The sequence below is a fragment of the Populus euphratica genome, unplaced genomic scaffold (genome assembly GCF_000495115.2).
Source record: "Populus euphratica unplaced genomic scaffold, PopEup_1.0 scaffold33.1, whole genome shotgun sequence".
In the NCBI taxonomy this organism is placed as follows: Eukaryota; Viridiplantae; Streptophyta; class Magnoliopsida; order Malpighiales; family Salicaceae; genus Populus; species Populus euphratica.
Window position 1 is genome coordinate 477,674 of NW_011499906.1, and position 16,406 is coordinate 494,079.

General features: G+C 31.3%; 2 protein-coding genes across 3 annotated transcripts; one reads left to right on the plus strand and one right to left on the minus strand.

Annotated features, from left to right (window-relative positions):
• Positions 1-724: 724 nt before the first annotated feature.
• Positions 725-6,851, plus strand: LOC105133393 (biotin carboxyl carrier protein of acetyl-CoA carboxylase 1, chloroplastic-like). The gene is made up of 9 exons (XM_011037362.1): positions 725-913; positions 1,781-1,969; positions 2,495-2,556; positions 3,948-4,007; positions 4,172-4,423; positions 4,493-4,555; positions 5,491-5,559; positions 6,369-6,414; positions 6,551-6,851. Exons 1-9 carry the CDS (start codon positions 904-906, stop codon positions 6,619-6,621), a joined length of 822 nt encoding a protein of 273 aa, XP_011035664.1. The 5' UTR covers positions 725-903; the 3' UTR covers positions 6,622-6,851.
• Positions 6,852-11,481: 4,630 nt separating this feature from the next.
• On the minus strand, positions 11,482-14,400 carry LOC105133394 (uncharacterized). Of its 2 annotated transcripts, none has more exons than XM_011037363.1 (5): positions 14,027-14,400; positions 13,741-13,888; positions 12,752-12,822; positions 12,427-12,630; positions 11,482-11,774 (listed from the first exon to the last, which is right to left on the minus strand). In XM_011037363.1, exons 1-5 carry the CDS (start codon positions 14,228-14,230, stop codon positions 11,706-11,708), a joined length of 696 nt encoding a protein of 231 aa, XP_011035665.1. In that variant the 5' UTR covers positions 14,231-14,400; the 3' UTR covers positions 11,482-11,705. The 2 variants fall into 2 exon arrangements, with proteins under 2 accessions (XP_011035665.1, XP_011035667.1); XM_011037365.1 differs by lacking the exon at positions 11,482-11,774 and adding an exon at positions 11,799-12,198 and having other exon boundaries at positions 14,027-14,392.
• Between the last annotated feature and the right edge of the window lie 2,006 nt (positions 14,401-16,406).

Here is a 16,406-nt window from a genome sequence, read left to right on the forward strand (position 1 = left end):
TTCAATTGTTATTCTAGAAGCAAGGTTTCATTCATCGGACGACACCTGCATATGTTGTCTAAAATTACCGTATATGCTTATATGCTTCTGGCCTTTTTTATTTTTTAAATGAAATTACTTTGCTAATTCTATTAACACTTAATAACAATTCAGCCTTTTTTATTTTTTAAATGAAATTACTTTGCTAGTTCTATTAACACTTAATAATTATTCAATAACCAAATATATAACATCAATGAATATCTAAAACCAAGGCAAAGCTTTTTAAATTATAAGATTGTATTGTTTTAAAATTAACTCAAAAACTGAAAATATTCTTTACCAAGATTTATTATTTTTTTCTGTTAAGAATGATTAATTAATTAATTAATTACACAATAAAAATACAAAAAAGATAATTTAACTTTTTTTTTTATAATGACTAACAAATCTCATGAAAAATACTTCTCTACTTCTAAACTAAAATCAACTGATTTTGCCAACCAAGACAAAGTTGTAGTTTCGCTGTATAATTTGTGCAGCAAAACACTGACTTATTAATGTGAAAAAATGGCTGATTTTTCAAAAAGAGAAAAAAGAAAGAAAGAAAAATGGAGGCACAGTTCATCCAATAATATTTTACAGCTGTCTTGTTCACTCTCAGTTTCATTTCCACCTGTCATAAAATTTATTGGATGACTCAGCAGCCGCAGGACTAGTAACCTGCCTGACACACACGCACAAAGAGACACAGCAGCAGAAGACGACTGCATCACACATCACATATCACACCACACACAATCTGTGTTTCTTTTCCGAAAATATTTAAGAATAGATTGGAATTGGGTTTTGCTCGGTTTTGGACTCTTCATTCACTGCCATTACTTTACTCTCCTCCCCTTTCTTCAAACCTTTCATCTTTCAATGGCTTCTTGTAAGTACCTCCTCCCCGTCTCTTCCTATATTTACATAGAAAATTATGATTTTTTTTCTTTTTTTTTTCTTTTATAAATATGAATACTTTTGAAGTTATTGTAATGCGTGTTTTGCTGAGATTGCTTTTCGTTATGGGGCGGTTTAGTTATTCAGTGCTTGTTGTTATGAGTTGTTATCCCTCTATACTTTGATATTCTCATGGGCTAACATTTTTATTGTGAGGTGTTGGGATTAATACAAGTTTGAACCTTTTTCTTCTTTTCAAGTTCTTTCATGATAAAATCAGAACGAAACCTCGAAAATTTTGATGATTTGTGTGAATCTTTCTTGTGTAGGCATCCAACTCGAAATATTAATTTCATTTTAACAAATATTGGTACATTTGAATGTTATTTTGATTATTTCATATTGCAGACGGTGATTTAACTTGTAGATAGAGTTATTTCTACTTTATCACTTAATTGGTATCGATTTAAGTGCACTCCCGCTCTTTCTAGTGCCAAATTTCAAGCATGCCGCAAATGGGAGAAACACATGAACATCTTTAAAGCTTCGGGCTTGGTATCCCAAGGGCAGGATAAATAACATGAAAAATGCGCTGTATCTGATTCTGTAAACATATTTTTTTCTTATAGTGACTCTATAATGGATCGTATATGTTTGTGTGCCATATTGTCAAACAAGAATGAAAGTAAATTTTTATCTCATTTGTTGCCTCAGTAAAGGATGGATAAGAATTAAATGATTGTGGGCCTAGCATAGAATTCATACTTACGATGGTGACATGATTTTGTTCTTTTGATGTTATTCTGAGGTGTGCTGGAAAAATATTTTGACCTTCTTTTGTCACTTTTGATTTGCACAGGTAGCTTAGGAGCTTCAAATATGAAGCTCTCAAAGCTGGATTTTGGTAGAGCAACAGTTGGTAATCTACAGAAACAAAGTGGTTTAAGAGCGTGGAAGGGTAGGGGACGACTGCAACATGCAGGTGTGGCTATCTCACATAAATCAAGAGAAGCATTCAGCTGTCGTGGTTCAGCTTTGGAAACTGAGTGTGAGTGTTTTTATTGCGATATCTGTCAAAGATACACTCTTGTTTAGGTTAATAGGCTTTCAAGTTTTAGTGATAAAAGTTCTATTGAAAATCTCCATATTTTTCTACGGTATTTGTGCAAAGTTTGCTCAATTTCTTAGAAAACAGTTTTCTATGCCAAAATTCACTCAAGCTGACCATATAATTTATAAGGTGGTTGGTGAAATGTCTTCCATAAAAATTTTCAAGCTACACTTGATCTTCCGAGCCAGAGCATAGGATTATATATTTTATTCTTGAGAAATGATATAACTTGCCTTCATTCCCTAGAGTAAGTTTAATCAAATTTGGAATGCCCTGGTACATCCTCTTGAGCATGTTATTTTAGTATTGTTGAGTTACTCTTTCCAGTCTATAGAAATCCTGATTTCTTGAGCAATTGAAAATAGTTAGAAATCTCCTTTATTTTTTTGATGATTGATTGAAAATGTTATATTTTTCAGCCACTCATTATATTCCGGGTTTTTTTATTTTATTTTTTGGTAGTGACTACTAAAGAGATCAAATCATTAGGTTTGGCAAGCCAACTTATTCCAAATTCATCTGAGGTGAGTACCTCTTCTTGGTGTTGCATGAAATTTAGCTAATGTATCTTTTTCTCCTGTTAAGTTGAGTAGTTATTGCTTATAACAGATATTCATAAGTTTGTAAGTCATACACTCACACTCAGCTACAATAGGATGTTTGTATTTCTTTCAATGTGTTTGTTCTGAGCATAGTGCTTGCATGGTTAATCATCCCTGTTCCTTTTGAATTGGACGTGGTAGAGCAATTTTGTGCTTCAAATGGCATTGATGAAAAACACAAAAATTGCAATAAATAAATAAAAATAATGTGTACTGTAAAATCTTACTGATAGATACATTGTTTAATGTAATGATGTCATATCATACCTGTATGGAAAAAGATAGCACCATACATCACTTGCCTAGTCAGTTTATAAGGTTGTTTTATATAATTTTCTTTTTATGTAGACTTTTCCAAAGTTTTTTTCTTCTTCTCCCTTTTATCAAGTGCTTATAAATAGCACACATGGATGCACCAAATAGATGGTTCATTGTTATTTTAACTTTTGCAAAGAGATTTTGTATAATCAAATGCACGCCAGATAATTGCTGCAATTTGCAACCTAATATCTTACTTATGTTTATTCATACAAAGAATGGAAGGAAAAAAAATTCATGTTGCCTAATGCTGTCAAGTTGGAATATTCAGGCATTGTGGATTAGTGTTATGCAATCAAACAAGTTCTTCTATACCTTTTCCCCATTTTTAGTGGTTTACTATTGAGCCTGTGGATGAGGCAAGCAAGCCACTCAAAAGTTGCTTTATTTGTGTCTCAACTTATTAATTTGTTAAACAAGGCAAAATTGAGAAGCAAGCTGGTCTCTTCAAATCCAGTTAAGTGGTGAAGACATTGCTTTGTCAGGATTAATGACTTTTTCTTACTGGTTTTATTTCATCAGTTTTGTCGGCTGTATGTTAACGCATTAACTACTTGTTAGCTTTCTTCATGACCATTTGAATTTTAAATGCACACACCACAACCAGACCTAAGCTTTTGTTTGAAAGAAGGTTACTTGATGTTATGGTTCTGAAGGTGTCTTTCAAGATGATTCTTTGTTTTCTTTTTGATTGACTTCGGTGGTAAATTTTCATAGTTGGATAATCTATAGAGGGGTGGGGTGGGGTTTGATAAAAGTTTTGCTAATGGCTTTGGAGGGTATTTTGGTGTCTGATCTGCAATTTGCAGATGGGGCTTCCTATTTTGTCTGATGATAGACCGGATTTAGACAATGTGTTTATTTGCTTGGAGTGTTTGAGGAAGTGTCTGCGATGTGGGTCAATATGCCCAGGGCATCTGAGCTGAGGATCAATATGCCCAAGTTGGAAGTTTCTTTTTTGATTGAAACACTTATCTGTTAAATTTCATCTGCAGATTGAATCCCTGGTCACTGAAATATGCAATACAACCTCAATAGCAGAGTTAGAATTGAAAGTAAGTAAATTATGAACTGTTATATATCCATTTTTCACCACTTGACAGTAATTTGGATTTCTTTTGCCTTATTCTCTAGCTAAAGAGGATAAAACTTCATATCTATTTTAAAATCTGATGGTGTTCCTTCCACCTCTTTTTCCTGTTTCCCCACTGATTGTTAGCTCGGTGGGTTTCGGCTATATGTGAGGAGGGATTTAACAGAAAAAAATAAAGATACACATCAACCCCTGCCTGCTCCTCCTCCTCCTGCTTCTCTTGCTGTCACTATGAAAACAACTACTGGTGCGTCTGATCTCAATGGGTCCGTTTCTACATCTTTAGCTATCTCCAAACAAGAGCCTTCTTCAGGGGGGATTATATCATTTCTTGATAGAGCTGCTGATGAAGGCTTAATGATACTGCAGTCTCCAAGGGTGAGAACCTAAATTGTAATGCTTCAAAACTTTCTTTAAGCAAAGGAACTTATGTCATAAATGGTGCAGGTGGGGTTTTTCCGGAGATCTCGAACTATAAAGGGAAAGCGTGCGCCCCCACCATGTAAAGAGGTACAAGTTCATGAGGTCTTGTTGTAAATACTGTATTATGTACAATTTAGGATAGAGAACAGTCAAATGGCTGACTGCATTTATATCTGTGTACATGGTTGGCTTGGAATCATAAAGAAAATTCCCTTTTTTTCTTTCTGTTTTTTCATAGCATTTAGAATAAGCATATTATCTGCTTGCAATGTAATTATGCTTGGGCTAAAACATGGAAACAGATAAATTTGATTTTTTTAACAACGGGCATTGAATAAATTGCTCATTACTTACTAATTTTAGTTCTCTTGTAAATTGTTCCTAGGAATAACTGGTAATCCTTTAACATTAAAAGTTTAATTGTCTTGTTTCTTTGGAGTTGATGAACATAGGATTGAAATTTGAGCAGAAATAAACTAGCTTCATTTCAAATTTGGTTTTCGTAACTCACATTAGATATACAGGTTTTAGAATTGTACTGGTCATTGACTCTTTTTGTGCCTTTGCAAAGTTTCAGGGAAGAAAAAAAAGGAAAAAGAAAAATAACTCATGCTAAAAGTGTTATTTGTGCTAATCAAAATTTTTCAACACTACCCTTTGTTTTAATTCTGAATGTCAGGGTTTTTATTTTTATTTTTTTTATACTTCTCATGTCGTTTTCTTATCTCCTTATTGGCAACTGAATATTAAAGAGAGAGGTTTTTTATTTTTTTATCTTTTTTTTAACAGCAAGAGTTTAACTACATGCAACAGTAACTCTCTGGAAAACGTAAAACACTTTTCTGTTTAAGGGTGTCTTCGGGAGTGGTGTTTTAGGGTTTAAAATCTTTTGCCTTGGTTATGGGTCAGTATCTTTCTGTTGGTGTGCTTTCAAAGTCAACTCTACACCGCCCATTCCTTTTCTATAACCTTTCTACTTGCAGTGCGCAATGAATACTAATAATTTTCCTCTGCTGAAACAGAAGCAAATAGTAAAGGAGGGTCAAGTGCTATGCTTCATCGAACAGCTTGGTGGTGAACTCCCAATTGAGGTTTGGTTCTTAAATTGATTTGAATATTTCATTTGCTAGTGCAGGCTGAATGTGAAAGGCAAAGGGTGCATCCCCCGCTACCCCATGCTTATTTTTCTTGCTATGTTAATTTTTATGCTACTTGCATCAGTATCAATCTTTCTTATCAATTTTAATTTGAAAATACTGATTTACATTGTCGAGAAAAAGAACAAAATATGAAAGTTATTATGAGTTTTTAATTTTGAACGGGCACTGTAATCTAAATTATAATGCCAAAGATCCAGGGGGCTTTTAAGTTCATCATTTTTTATGTAAGAAATTGTGTTCATCTCAAGTACACGGGTTCTTTTTGTGTTGTGGAAATATGACCAATCATATAATTAAATGTATATATTTTTCAAATAGAACATACTAAATTCATCCCAAGTGCTACAGCGTTGTTATTTAATGCTAGTTTTGACAATATATCAATAAAAGTGGCAGTGGGATGATGGCAGTGGGCTCACCCTCCAAGCTTTTAAACTCAGTTTGGTGCTTTAGATTGTATACTATATATTATTCTCAATGATGATTGCCAGTTCACAAAATAAGCTGGCCAGTTCTTGTGAACTGTGACCAGGTCACATTGCTTGAGGTTGAACCTTAATTCAAGTGACTTTTGACCTCTGGCGAGTTCTGTAGGGAACTTAAGCCATGACTGTTTCCTGGTAGTTCACCTGACCGGGCTGTTTTTTTTTTCCCTTATTGTCCTTTATTTTGTTCTCTGTCTTTTTTTTTTCCCTTTTTGTCCTTTATTTTGTTCTCTGTCTTTTTTTTTCCCTTTTCAGACTGATATATCTGGAGAAGTCATCAGAATACTGCGAGAGGATGGTGGTAAGTTCTCCTTCCATAAATGTTTTTCAACACCGGCGTTTTTGCCAAGTTTCTTTCGTCATTTGTATTTTATACTCACTCACAAACAGAAAAGGAAAAAAAAGGTTGTACTCATTCAATCTGTTTAACTTGACAGAACCTGTTGGATATGGTGATGCATTGATTGCAATTCTCCCATCATTTCCTGGGATAAAGAAGCTTCAGTAGATGAGTTGGTTCATCTTTGTTCACCGCCTTCCCTACATTATTCGAGCGGTAATGACATGTAAACAATACATTTTGTGCTAAATCATCCTCAGCGGGCCATTACAAATTACTGAAATTTTGACATTGCTCGAGAGAAGTAATCGAACACAGGGCTCTGTGGAACTAATGACAAAATGTCAGCTTTTTGGACTCTTGGTTGTATAAAAAAGTGGTGGTTTCTCTTGGACAAAGGTAGTCTTTAAGTTTTTCCGTCGATGTCAAAATACCCTTAGCAACAACCGCCCGTTTATGGATAGCTTCAAAGTTTTTCTGATGCGAACCCGTGGATCGTATCATTTTTCTTTGATGTAAATTGCTTTGTCGCGTTTCGGCATGGTGGGATTCTCATCTTTAAGGTGTTGACTGGATGAAATAGCTTTCGTAGCTGTTTGCTATCACGTAAGCTTGGATTTAGTTCGATCGCAAGTCCAGGTATTATGACAAAACACGGAAGGCAAAATCTTTTTTATTTCTTTTTTAATTTTTGTAAATGTCAGTTTTAACAAGGTAAATATATTATTTAATATTAAATTTATATTATTTTATTTGAAAAAGTTATTGAGGTATGCACTACAAACATCAAAACTTTGAAGATGGCATGTGCAGTGCCTTCCAATGAAGAAAAATATGTTGCCAACTTCTCATTTGATTTTTCATCGTGTTCTCTTCATTTTTAGATGATGAGTGTAAACTGGTGGGCTTTTAATTTTTTCCAACTGGATTTCTATCCTTATTTTGTAAGTTTTTCAGATTCAATTATTTTGGTTTTGATTTTTTTTTAATTTAATTATTCAATTTTAATATTTCATGTATAATATTTTAAATTTGATTCATTTTCTTTTGATTTTTAAATTTCTTTCCTGGTTTTTTTGTTAAAAATTTTATGGTTTTCATTTTTGTCCTTTAGATAAAATTAATAGTTTTATTTGTTTCAACAACAACAACAACAATAATGATATTAATAATAATAATGATGATGATACTACTACTATATGGCACGAGGGATTAATAAAGATACGTACAAGTTGGGTTGTTGGTGAACATCCATGTTAATAAATTAAAAACCTTGAATAGTATAACTTAATTGGTCAGATTTTAAATTTGCTCTCTAGAAACCATCAGTTTAAGTTTTACAAATCTTAGAGCTACTAGAGACTTATATGATCGTTAACTTCTATGCTCGTAAAATTGGGCTACTAGAGACTTATATGATCGTTAACTTCTATGCTCGTAAAATTAGTTGAGATGTGTATAAGTTAACTCAAATATCCTCGTTAATAAATAATAATAATAATAATAATAATAATAATAAATAGTAATAATTACAATAGTGATAATATTAATAATTGTGATGATAATAGTAAGGTTTATAATAGTTGTGTTAATAATAATAATAATAATAAAGATAATATTAATATCGGTGGTGATAATATTAATATTGGTGGTGATGATAATAATAATAATAATAATAATATTTGTTATAATAATAATAATTAGTAATATTAATACTAATATTAACAATGTATAATTAATCAAATGAGGCATGGCTGTGACAATTCTTTCCAAAAGTGTACGTTCGAGCATGTTTTGACTTCATGAAAAGAGAAGGGCGAATTGAATAGCCTAGGCGGACATTGTTGACGTGGTTGATATGAGCTTTTGGATTCCCTTCCCTTGCCCTATATTCCATTGGAGACCTCATTTTTCAGTAAAACTAATGTGTTAATTTAATCAATCATGGAGTAATATGGACAGAGAAAAGTCAGGCATGCTGTAAACGTTCCTTGAATTTCATTTACATTCAAAACACGTTATTGATTCATAATCCTAAAACTAATCCTTGATGGTGCTTTCAAATTTATTTATGAAATATATTTTAGTTTTTTAGTTTTTTATTATATGGTGATCAATCTTTTTAATTTTAAAAAATATATTTTAGTATTGAAATTTAATTTTTTATTTTCTAGTTATTTTTTTGGAGGAGAGAGAAAAAGAAATGGCTAGATTTTAGCAAAGAGAAAAAAACTATTTGTTGGTTATAATTACAATGACTGAACATGTTAAAATTGATGTCAATAAATTTCACTAGATGAGGGGAGTCTTCAAATAGTTGTTTTGTACCTTAAAATATTCTAAAGAAACGAATCTAGGTGAATGATGCAATATTATTTCTAGTTTAATTTAATTATTTGTATTGTTTTATGGGTTTATTAGATTGATGGGTTAGATTTTTAGTATTTTAAGGTTGTTCCTAAGGTGTTTTATAGTTAAAGGTTCTATTTATTTTTACATTTTAAAAGTGTTTTTGAAAAAAATTAAATTTTTTTATTTTAAATTTTAAATTAATATTTTTTTATATTTTTAGATTATTTTGATATGCTAATGTTAAAAATATTTTTTAAAAAATAAAAAAAATAATATTTTAATACATTTGCCAGTAAAAATTATTTTAAAAAGCAACTGCAACCACACTACCAAATAATTTTTCTGCCATTACTATAATAGCTGGATTCTTGATTGGCAAACACACATCGTCCACAGTAAATGACGTGTCGTCTATTTATAATTTTTTTTCAAAAACATATTATTGTTTTTTTCTTTAAAAAAATAAATAAAAACTAGAAGGTCAAGGTGTGTGAGCCTAATCTTCAAGGCTTACACGCTTGTGGTTTTTTTTTTTTGTATTTTTTTAATATTTTTTAATTAATATTTTATTTAAATATCTTTTAAGTTTGTTTTTTAATTAATACACCTATATTAATATTGGGTGTCTTTAGCTTTTCATGAGGTTAATATGATTTATTTGTGTGTGTGTGTGTATATATAAAATACAAATTAAATTTATTTTTATAAATTAAAAATGTTTATTTTTCTTTGGTACTTTTAATATGTGAAACCTTATATGGTATTTTTTTTCCTTTTATTTTACTCAATAAATTTTATGTGTTTGTTAATTTCTATTAAAAATTGATTTTAATAAATAAATTTATTAAACACAACTAAATAAATGATCTATGTTGCGTTATTACATATTTTAATTTATATTTATCTTTTAATTTTTTTAATTTTAATTTTATTTATTATTAATTTTTTTTATCAAATTATCTCAATTTCATGATTCAAAACGCATGATGAACATGTAATTTTAATATATCTTGTATTTAAGTCACCAATTTCACGTGTTAATCAAGCTTTACCCTGAGCAACACTTGTTTTAATTTATTTTTTAAATTTTTTTCTTGTCTCATCAATGCACATGCATAATCCTCATGTTATATATATATTATGGGTCTTTGAATCTGAAACCAAAATGAAAACTAGTGAGAGTTTGATCACCTACTAGCCACTGAAACAAAAAACAACATTCATATACGTAAGTTGATTGATATGGTAACTTCTTAACTCTTGCTTCAAACAAGTACCACATTCAACTTCCATGTACGTTAAGAGCATAATTTTATAGCCAAAAACAAAGAACAGCAAGATGAAATATAAAAATAGAAACCAACAAAATTCTAGGAACCAAGCTTCCATAAAAAAAAAATAATAATAAAGGGCCAGGTAAAATAGATTCGGATTACTATTCATTTTGAGAATGTAATTATTATTTTGCTATTCCCAAAAAAATTAACTCCTTAATTACTAAAGGAGTATCTTTCATGATTTTCAAGCCGAATAAAATAACTAAATTAGCATCCAAGTAAAAATTTATAAAACTAACATAACATATGAGTATATATGTTTTTTTACTTTTTAACATATAATAAAATACACAACTTTCATGAATCTTTCACTTAGATTAAATATTATTTTCATATGTGTTAGCGGTAGTTTTTTTCCTCTTTTATTTTCTTTCTCCTGAAAATTTCAGCTTAGCCCTTTTTATTTTGAGTATTGTAAATTTAGTTTTTATTTTTTTATTTTTTATTTTTATTGGCTCTTTTGTAAATGATTTATTGGTTTTCAATTTTATCATCCAATCTAAATTTATGGTATATTATGTTTTTCGATTTGGTCCTTGTTTTTTTGATTTTTTGTCCTTTTATCAAAGTTATTTTCTTTTCAATTTCACCCTCCAATCAAAAAATTATAATTACCCTCTAATTATCTTTTATTTTTATTTTTATCCTTATTTTTTTTATTTTTTTTGTTTTAGATCCTTTTATGTAATTGATTTTTTCTTCTGATTTTATCTTTCAACATTTAATATATTTGAGATTGAGCTTCAAGGTTTTTTCATCCGATCTAATGACCTAGATCACAAGTTTGAAAGTTAATGGAGGTTAACCTCTTTTTTTAGCTCATTTTTTTTTAATTTTATCGTTTAACATTAATTTTTATTTAAAATAATTGAATTTATAATTTTTTTATTAGGTTATCTTAATTTCATGACTTGAAATATAGAATTGGCGAATTAAGCTTGACCCTTACATGTTTATTGTACCAACTTAAGTTAACTCCAACTATATTTTTTTTAATTTAAGTTTATCCTTTTATATTTAATTGACTAAAAATTAAACTATGTCATTTTTTTCCTCTTGAAAAAAGGTCTATTTTTCAAGTTATTGAGATTATTTTTTTTTCCTATTACTATTGTTTCACATTTTTTATCATTAAATTAAAATAAAACAGCTGATTTGACATGTGAATGTTATAACCCAAGTTGTATAATTTTTTTTAAATATAATTGCAACACTTAAATATTATTTTTACAATAATAATAATAATAATAATACAAACATGCAGCGTAACGCACGCACTTTCCTAGTGATGATTCTACACTCCATGTTTTAACTAGATAATTGATGAAGCAGTTATATAAGCTTCGGGTTTTGAAAACCTGTTATTCTCTAACTAACCAGACAATAGTCACCCTATACAAACAAGTGACATTTCAAAGTGTTTTTGTTCTCACAGAAACCCGAACGGCTCCAGCATCCCTAGCATGTCAGGACATTTTATCATCTCAAACAGGGGACTTCAATAACCAAAAGTCGAATTGTTCCGTTTATTTGAGATATTAGATTATAGTTATTCGCATTAGTTCATGTTGATGACTCCAGTTCATTGATTGCCCAAACCTTGATTATGGTTTTCATCTTTTTGCTTGGAACCTGAAAAGGAAAACTCTGAAAGACTACATTTTTGGTTTAGTTATGTTTCATTGTTTTTTCCTTACACAGAATTAGAGAATTCCGATGAACACATTGCATTGGCATCTAAATCTGTTCCTAGAAGTATGGATGGCATTGGTACTAATCACAAGCACGAAGCGCAGGCAATACAGTGCAATCCTAAGACAAGACACAAAAACACATCAAACAAACATTACATGCTGATGGACCAATAACCAGCATAAAGTTTGACACTCAACAGTTGCCCATACGTGATGGAATCACTGTCCATAGAAGGAGCTGCGGGCTGCTAGTAGAAATTGCCACAAATACTCCTTTGCAATGTTCAAGTAACAAGGCCGAACACAGCACATCAAACGTCATTTGAATATGTCTAGATTACTTGTCTAGAAGTTTTATTTAACTGCAAAAAGAGATCCAGGCAGCAAATTGGTCAGCTTGATCAAATAACTATCACGAATATAAAGATTACAAATCATTTCTGTCGTGTGAATAGAAATGGTAGGAAACATGAAATCAATCAATGTGACAAGAATGTCTAACAGGGAAAAAATGAAGAAGAGGAAGCAAAACTATGAAAGAACACAAATCAGTAGCGAGAAACTGAGTATTTCAACCTTTGAAACATTACCTGCAGTTCCCTAGCAATAGAAGGTAGCCATCTCTCCCCCCTGATCCGTTTCAATTCTACAACTCTTTCTTCCTCCTTTTTGGCTTTGGCTTTTGCTTTTGCTTCTTTAGCTTCTAATTGAGCTAATGATTTTTGCTCTGCATCCCTTGCTTCAGAAATTATGTCTGCCCCATCAACAGCAATGGACTGGATTTGATGCCTAAACTGCAGGACGCTATATATTTGTTAGAGCAATTTGGATATCTTAGCATCGGTGAGAACTGCTAAAAGAGAGGAGTACATCAAGGAATCATCAATGGAAGAGCATATTGTGAAAGAAACAAACCTTCTTTGATTTTTCATCAATACCGTGTCCTGGTAGGATTCGTGGTCTCTTTTTTGGTCCTTGAATTTTATCTGGTGACATTCACACAGCCTTCAGTCCTCATGCACAATGTGGTAAGAGCACATACAGAAAGCATTACAAAGTGAACTGATGGAGAATGGTATCTCTCCTATCATTCAAAAAAAATTCAATAACGGCAGGCTAAACTCCTACTAGTTTAGCAGCTCTTAGAAAAAATATTCAATTATGATGGCTGCCACCAAATTTAGATTCACTTCTATAAAGAGTTCAACAACGGTTGAAAAGGGACACAGCAGCTAAGCTATCAAAGCGATACACCTGCTCTATTGTCAAGAAGAAAGAAGTCACAAGGAGAAAACCCTAATCTTGAAGGGCTTGAAAAGGCTTTTTTATTTATTCATTCCAGAACAGGAACTTCACTCATACTGAAAGATGGAAATCGACCTTGCTGCATTCCTCGAGGACAGAAGAGCGGGATGAGTGCCAACTACTAATGCTAATGGAAGCTCCTTTATTGCTCCTGCAACTTTTGAACTATAGGAAGGAAAGCACCCACCCAGAGAACCGAAAATACCAATCAATAGTAGCGAACCTTTTGGAGGCCTTTCCGGTATCCAATCCTTTCAGGAGTAAGACAAAGCTTACCGCCATGAGTCCATGAAAATTTGCATAGAAAAAACAGTTTTGTGGCACAACTACAATGCTACTTTGCTAATTATCTAAACCAAGCTCTGACTACCAAGAACCAGTGATTATTCAACATAACCACCATCTATTTTCAGCGTAAATTACCTCAAGAAATCAGGAAACAATCACTGACCAATCTGGCTGACATCACCAAAGCTATAGGTTAAATGATACATAATTATACAAAAAAGGGACCAATCATCATTTTTCTCCATCAAACAAGCACTCAATTTCTAATTGCTAGAAAAAAGAAGTTACAACATACGAAGAGAAGAACTCACCTAAATGGTCAAATACAATTCCAGCAGGAGAATGCTTAAACAACCTCACTCCAACATCGTTTGCATCTCGATCATTATCTGAGACAGGAATAGGATCTCTAACCATCTCTAGAGTCCTCTCCAAGATGATATCCAAACACTTTTGCGCCTGCCATTAAGGTCTATTGCTCATTTAAATTAAAAAAGAAAAGGAAAAGCAAGAAACCCAAATCAAAATAGTCTTATTTTATTTAAATGCAAAAAATGGGGCAAATAAACCATTTAAAAAAAAGAGAGAGAGCGTTGCCTTAATTTGGTAGTGCTTGAGCTTTCGAGAATCCTGGGTGTTCTCTGCATAAGCTTCTGTAGTGGGTGCTGAACGGGACGTCGAGCCATTAGAAGTACTGCTAAGAACCTTGTTAGCAAAAGTAGTAGTTGCAGCTATTGATTCGATAGCTGCTTTCCAATTTGCATCTTCCTCTTCGCTGCTGCTGCTAGCTGGACCTCCCATCACAGCCGAAAGCAAGTCTCCTGGTGCCAAAACCCTGCATTTTTCATTTTCTTTGTTCGGGGTTTATGTTTGGACCTAGAGAAGCCTACTCGAGTGGGCTTCACTGGGCTTTAAATTATTAGTTGGTCCAAGCTTCATTGTAGTTTCAATCCCCCCTACGGGTTAACGTCACTAGTTAAGTTCAGTCATGGGGTTGTCAGCTTCTAACTAGCTCGAGGCTGTAGGTGGGGAAACGGGGGTGTGAGGATGTACCGGTTGGTTTTTAAAATATTTTTTATTTAAAATTTTATTAAAATAATTTTTTTAATATTAATACATTAAAATAATTTAAAAATATAAAAAAATAAATATCTTTTTATAAAAAACAGTTTAAAACATAATTCCCGCAAACATCTTAATGTTCAACAACTTATTGATACAGACAGTTGATGAATATGAGAAGGCTCCATGTGAATTTGGCGTTTAATGCAATAATTAAGAAATTATTTTTATCGTTTGATGGTTTAAGGGAGCTTGTGGAGCCCGTTTGGCTATGAGGTAGAGATTGTGTTTTTTCAAAAACACACTAAACAAATATTTGGTTAAGAAAAAAAGGTTGTTTATTATGCATGGATCTCTCAATTCATTACGTGCAAAATGAAAAGCAGCAAATTATTGTTTTTTATGTGGCCAAACTGAAGTTAGTGTTCAGTGAACAGTAGAGTATATCTCTGCTGTTTGCTAAATAGATTTTTTTTAAAATCAGTATAGTTAATTGATTTTACTTGTATTGTGTTAACGTGAACGTAAATAATAATTTTTTTTATTTTTTTTAAATTAGTTTAAGATGAATTAAATTTACTTGTACTGTAATCTTAATTTTATTCTTCATAATATTTTATCTAATTTTGTAGTTCTTGTCGGATAAATTTTGTACGTAATGGAATTGTAGATAGTTTTTTTGTTAAAGTAATTTTTTTAAGTGTGATCTATTTCATGATGTAATAGCAATAATAAAATTCATAAAATTTAAATTAAAAACCATCAATTTTAATATATATTTTTAAAAATTATTTTATAACCTCAATTTCAAAAGTATTCTTAACCAAACACATTAAATAATTTTTTTTTAATTTTAATTTTAACTATAATTTTAATTAAACATCTATTTTTTTAAATTAACTTTAATTAAAAATATTTTTTATAAAATAATATTTTTTAAACTACCTATTACGGCACCAAATACACTCTAAAAATGTCAGGAATTCTCATTAAACAAGTACAAGCTTTTCTTCACTATTCAGTCTAAGCTGGTCTGGCACAAGGTTCAGGAAGCTTCCCTTAACAGTCATCCTGAAATTCAGAAGTGTCTCGAAGGTGGTGTAAATCCTGTTTTCTTAATTTTTTTAGAAAAACTTATTTTATTTTTTATTTAAAAGTAATATTTTTTTATAATTTAAAATCGTTTTGGTACAATAACTTTTTAAAAATAAAAAAATATTATTTTAATATATTTTAAATAAAAAATATTATTTTAATATATTTTAAAAAACAATGATTATTGTATTTTTACTCACAAAAATACAGCCAATGAGCACGGTGGCTTGCCTCTTGCTCTCGTGGCCATTCGCAGGGCCACGGCCTGCAAGTGGAGGGAGGGAGTCATATTTTGAGGTCTCGAGGGAATCTGCATAGAAACTCTCGATGATCTGCGCAGTCATGAAGTCTTTGGTTTCTGATTTGCGCTTTATTCCCAGAAGACTTCATGGTCTGAAAGGTTCGAAGTTTCTGTGTAAAAGCCTGTCGCGTGATCTATGGCATGGCTGTATGGATTGAAATTATTGAGTGTGGAAAAGCAAGGGCAATTTTCTCATGCAAGCCGGAGCATTGAGCAGGATTGAGTAAAGCAGCAGAAGTTGGGAAATAGATGTATGTGAGAAGGACGCATTGACGATCAGCAACAATAGTGAGAAACCTCAATCTCGCACTAAAGGCTTATAGCCCAGCGATTTTGATAGGTTTTCTGTTTATATATTTTAGATTGAAGTTTTGATATGTATATTTATTATTATTATGATACCTTATTTATTTATAAGATTATAAAATATTAAATAAAATCAAGAATTAACTTTGCGACTCAACTACCATGAATTATATATATATATATATATATATATATATATATATATATATCTGA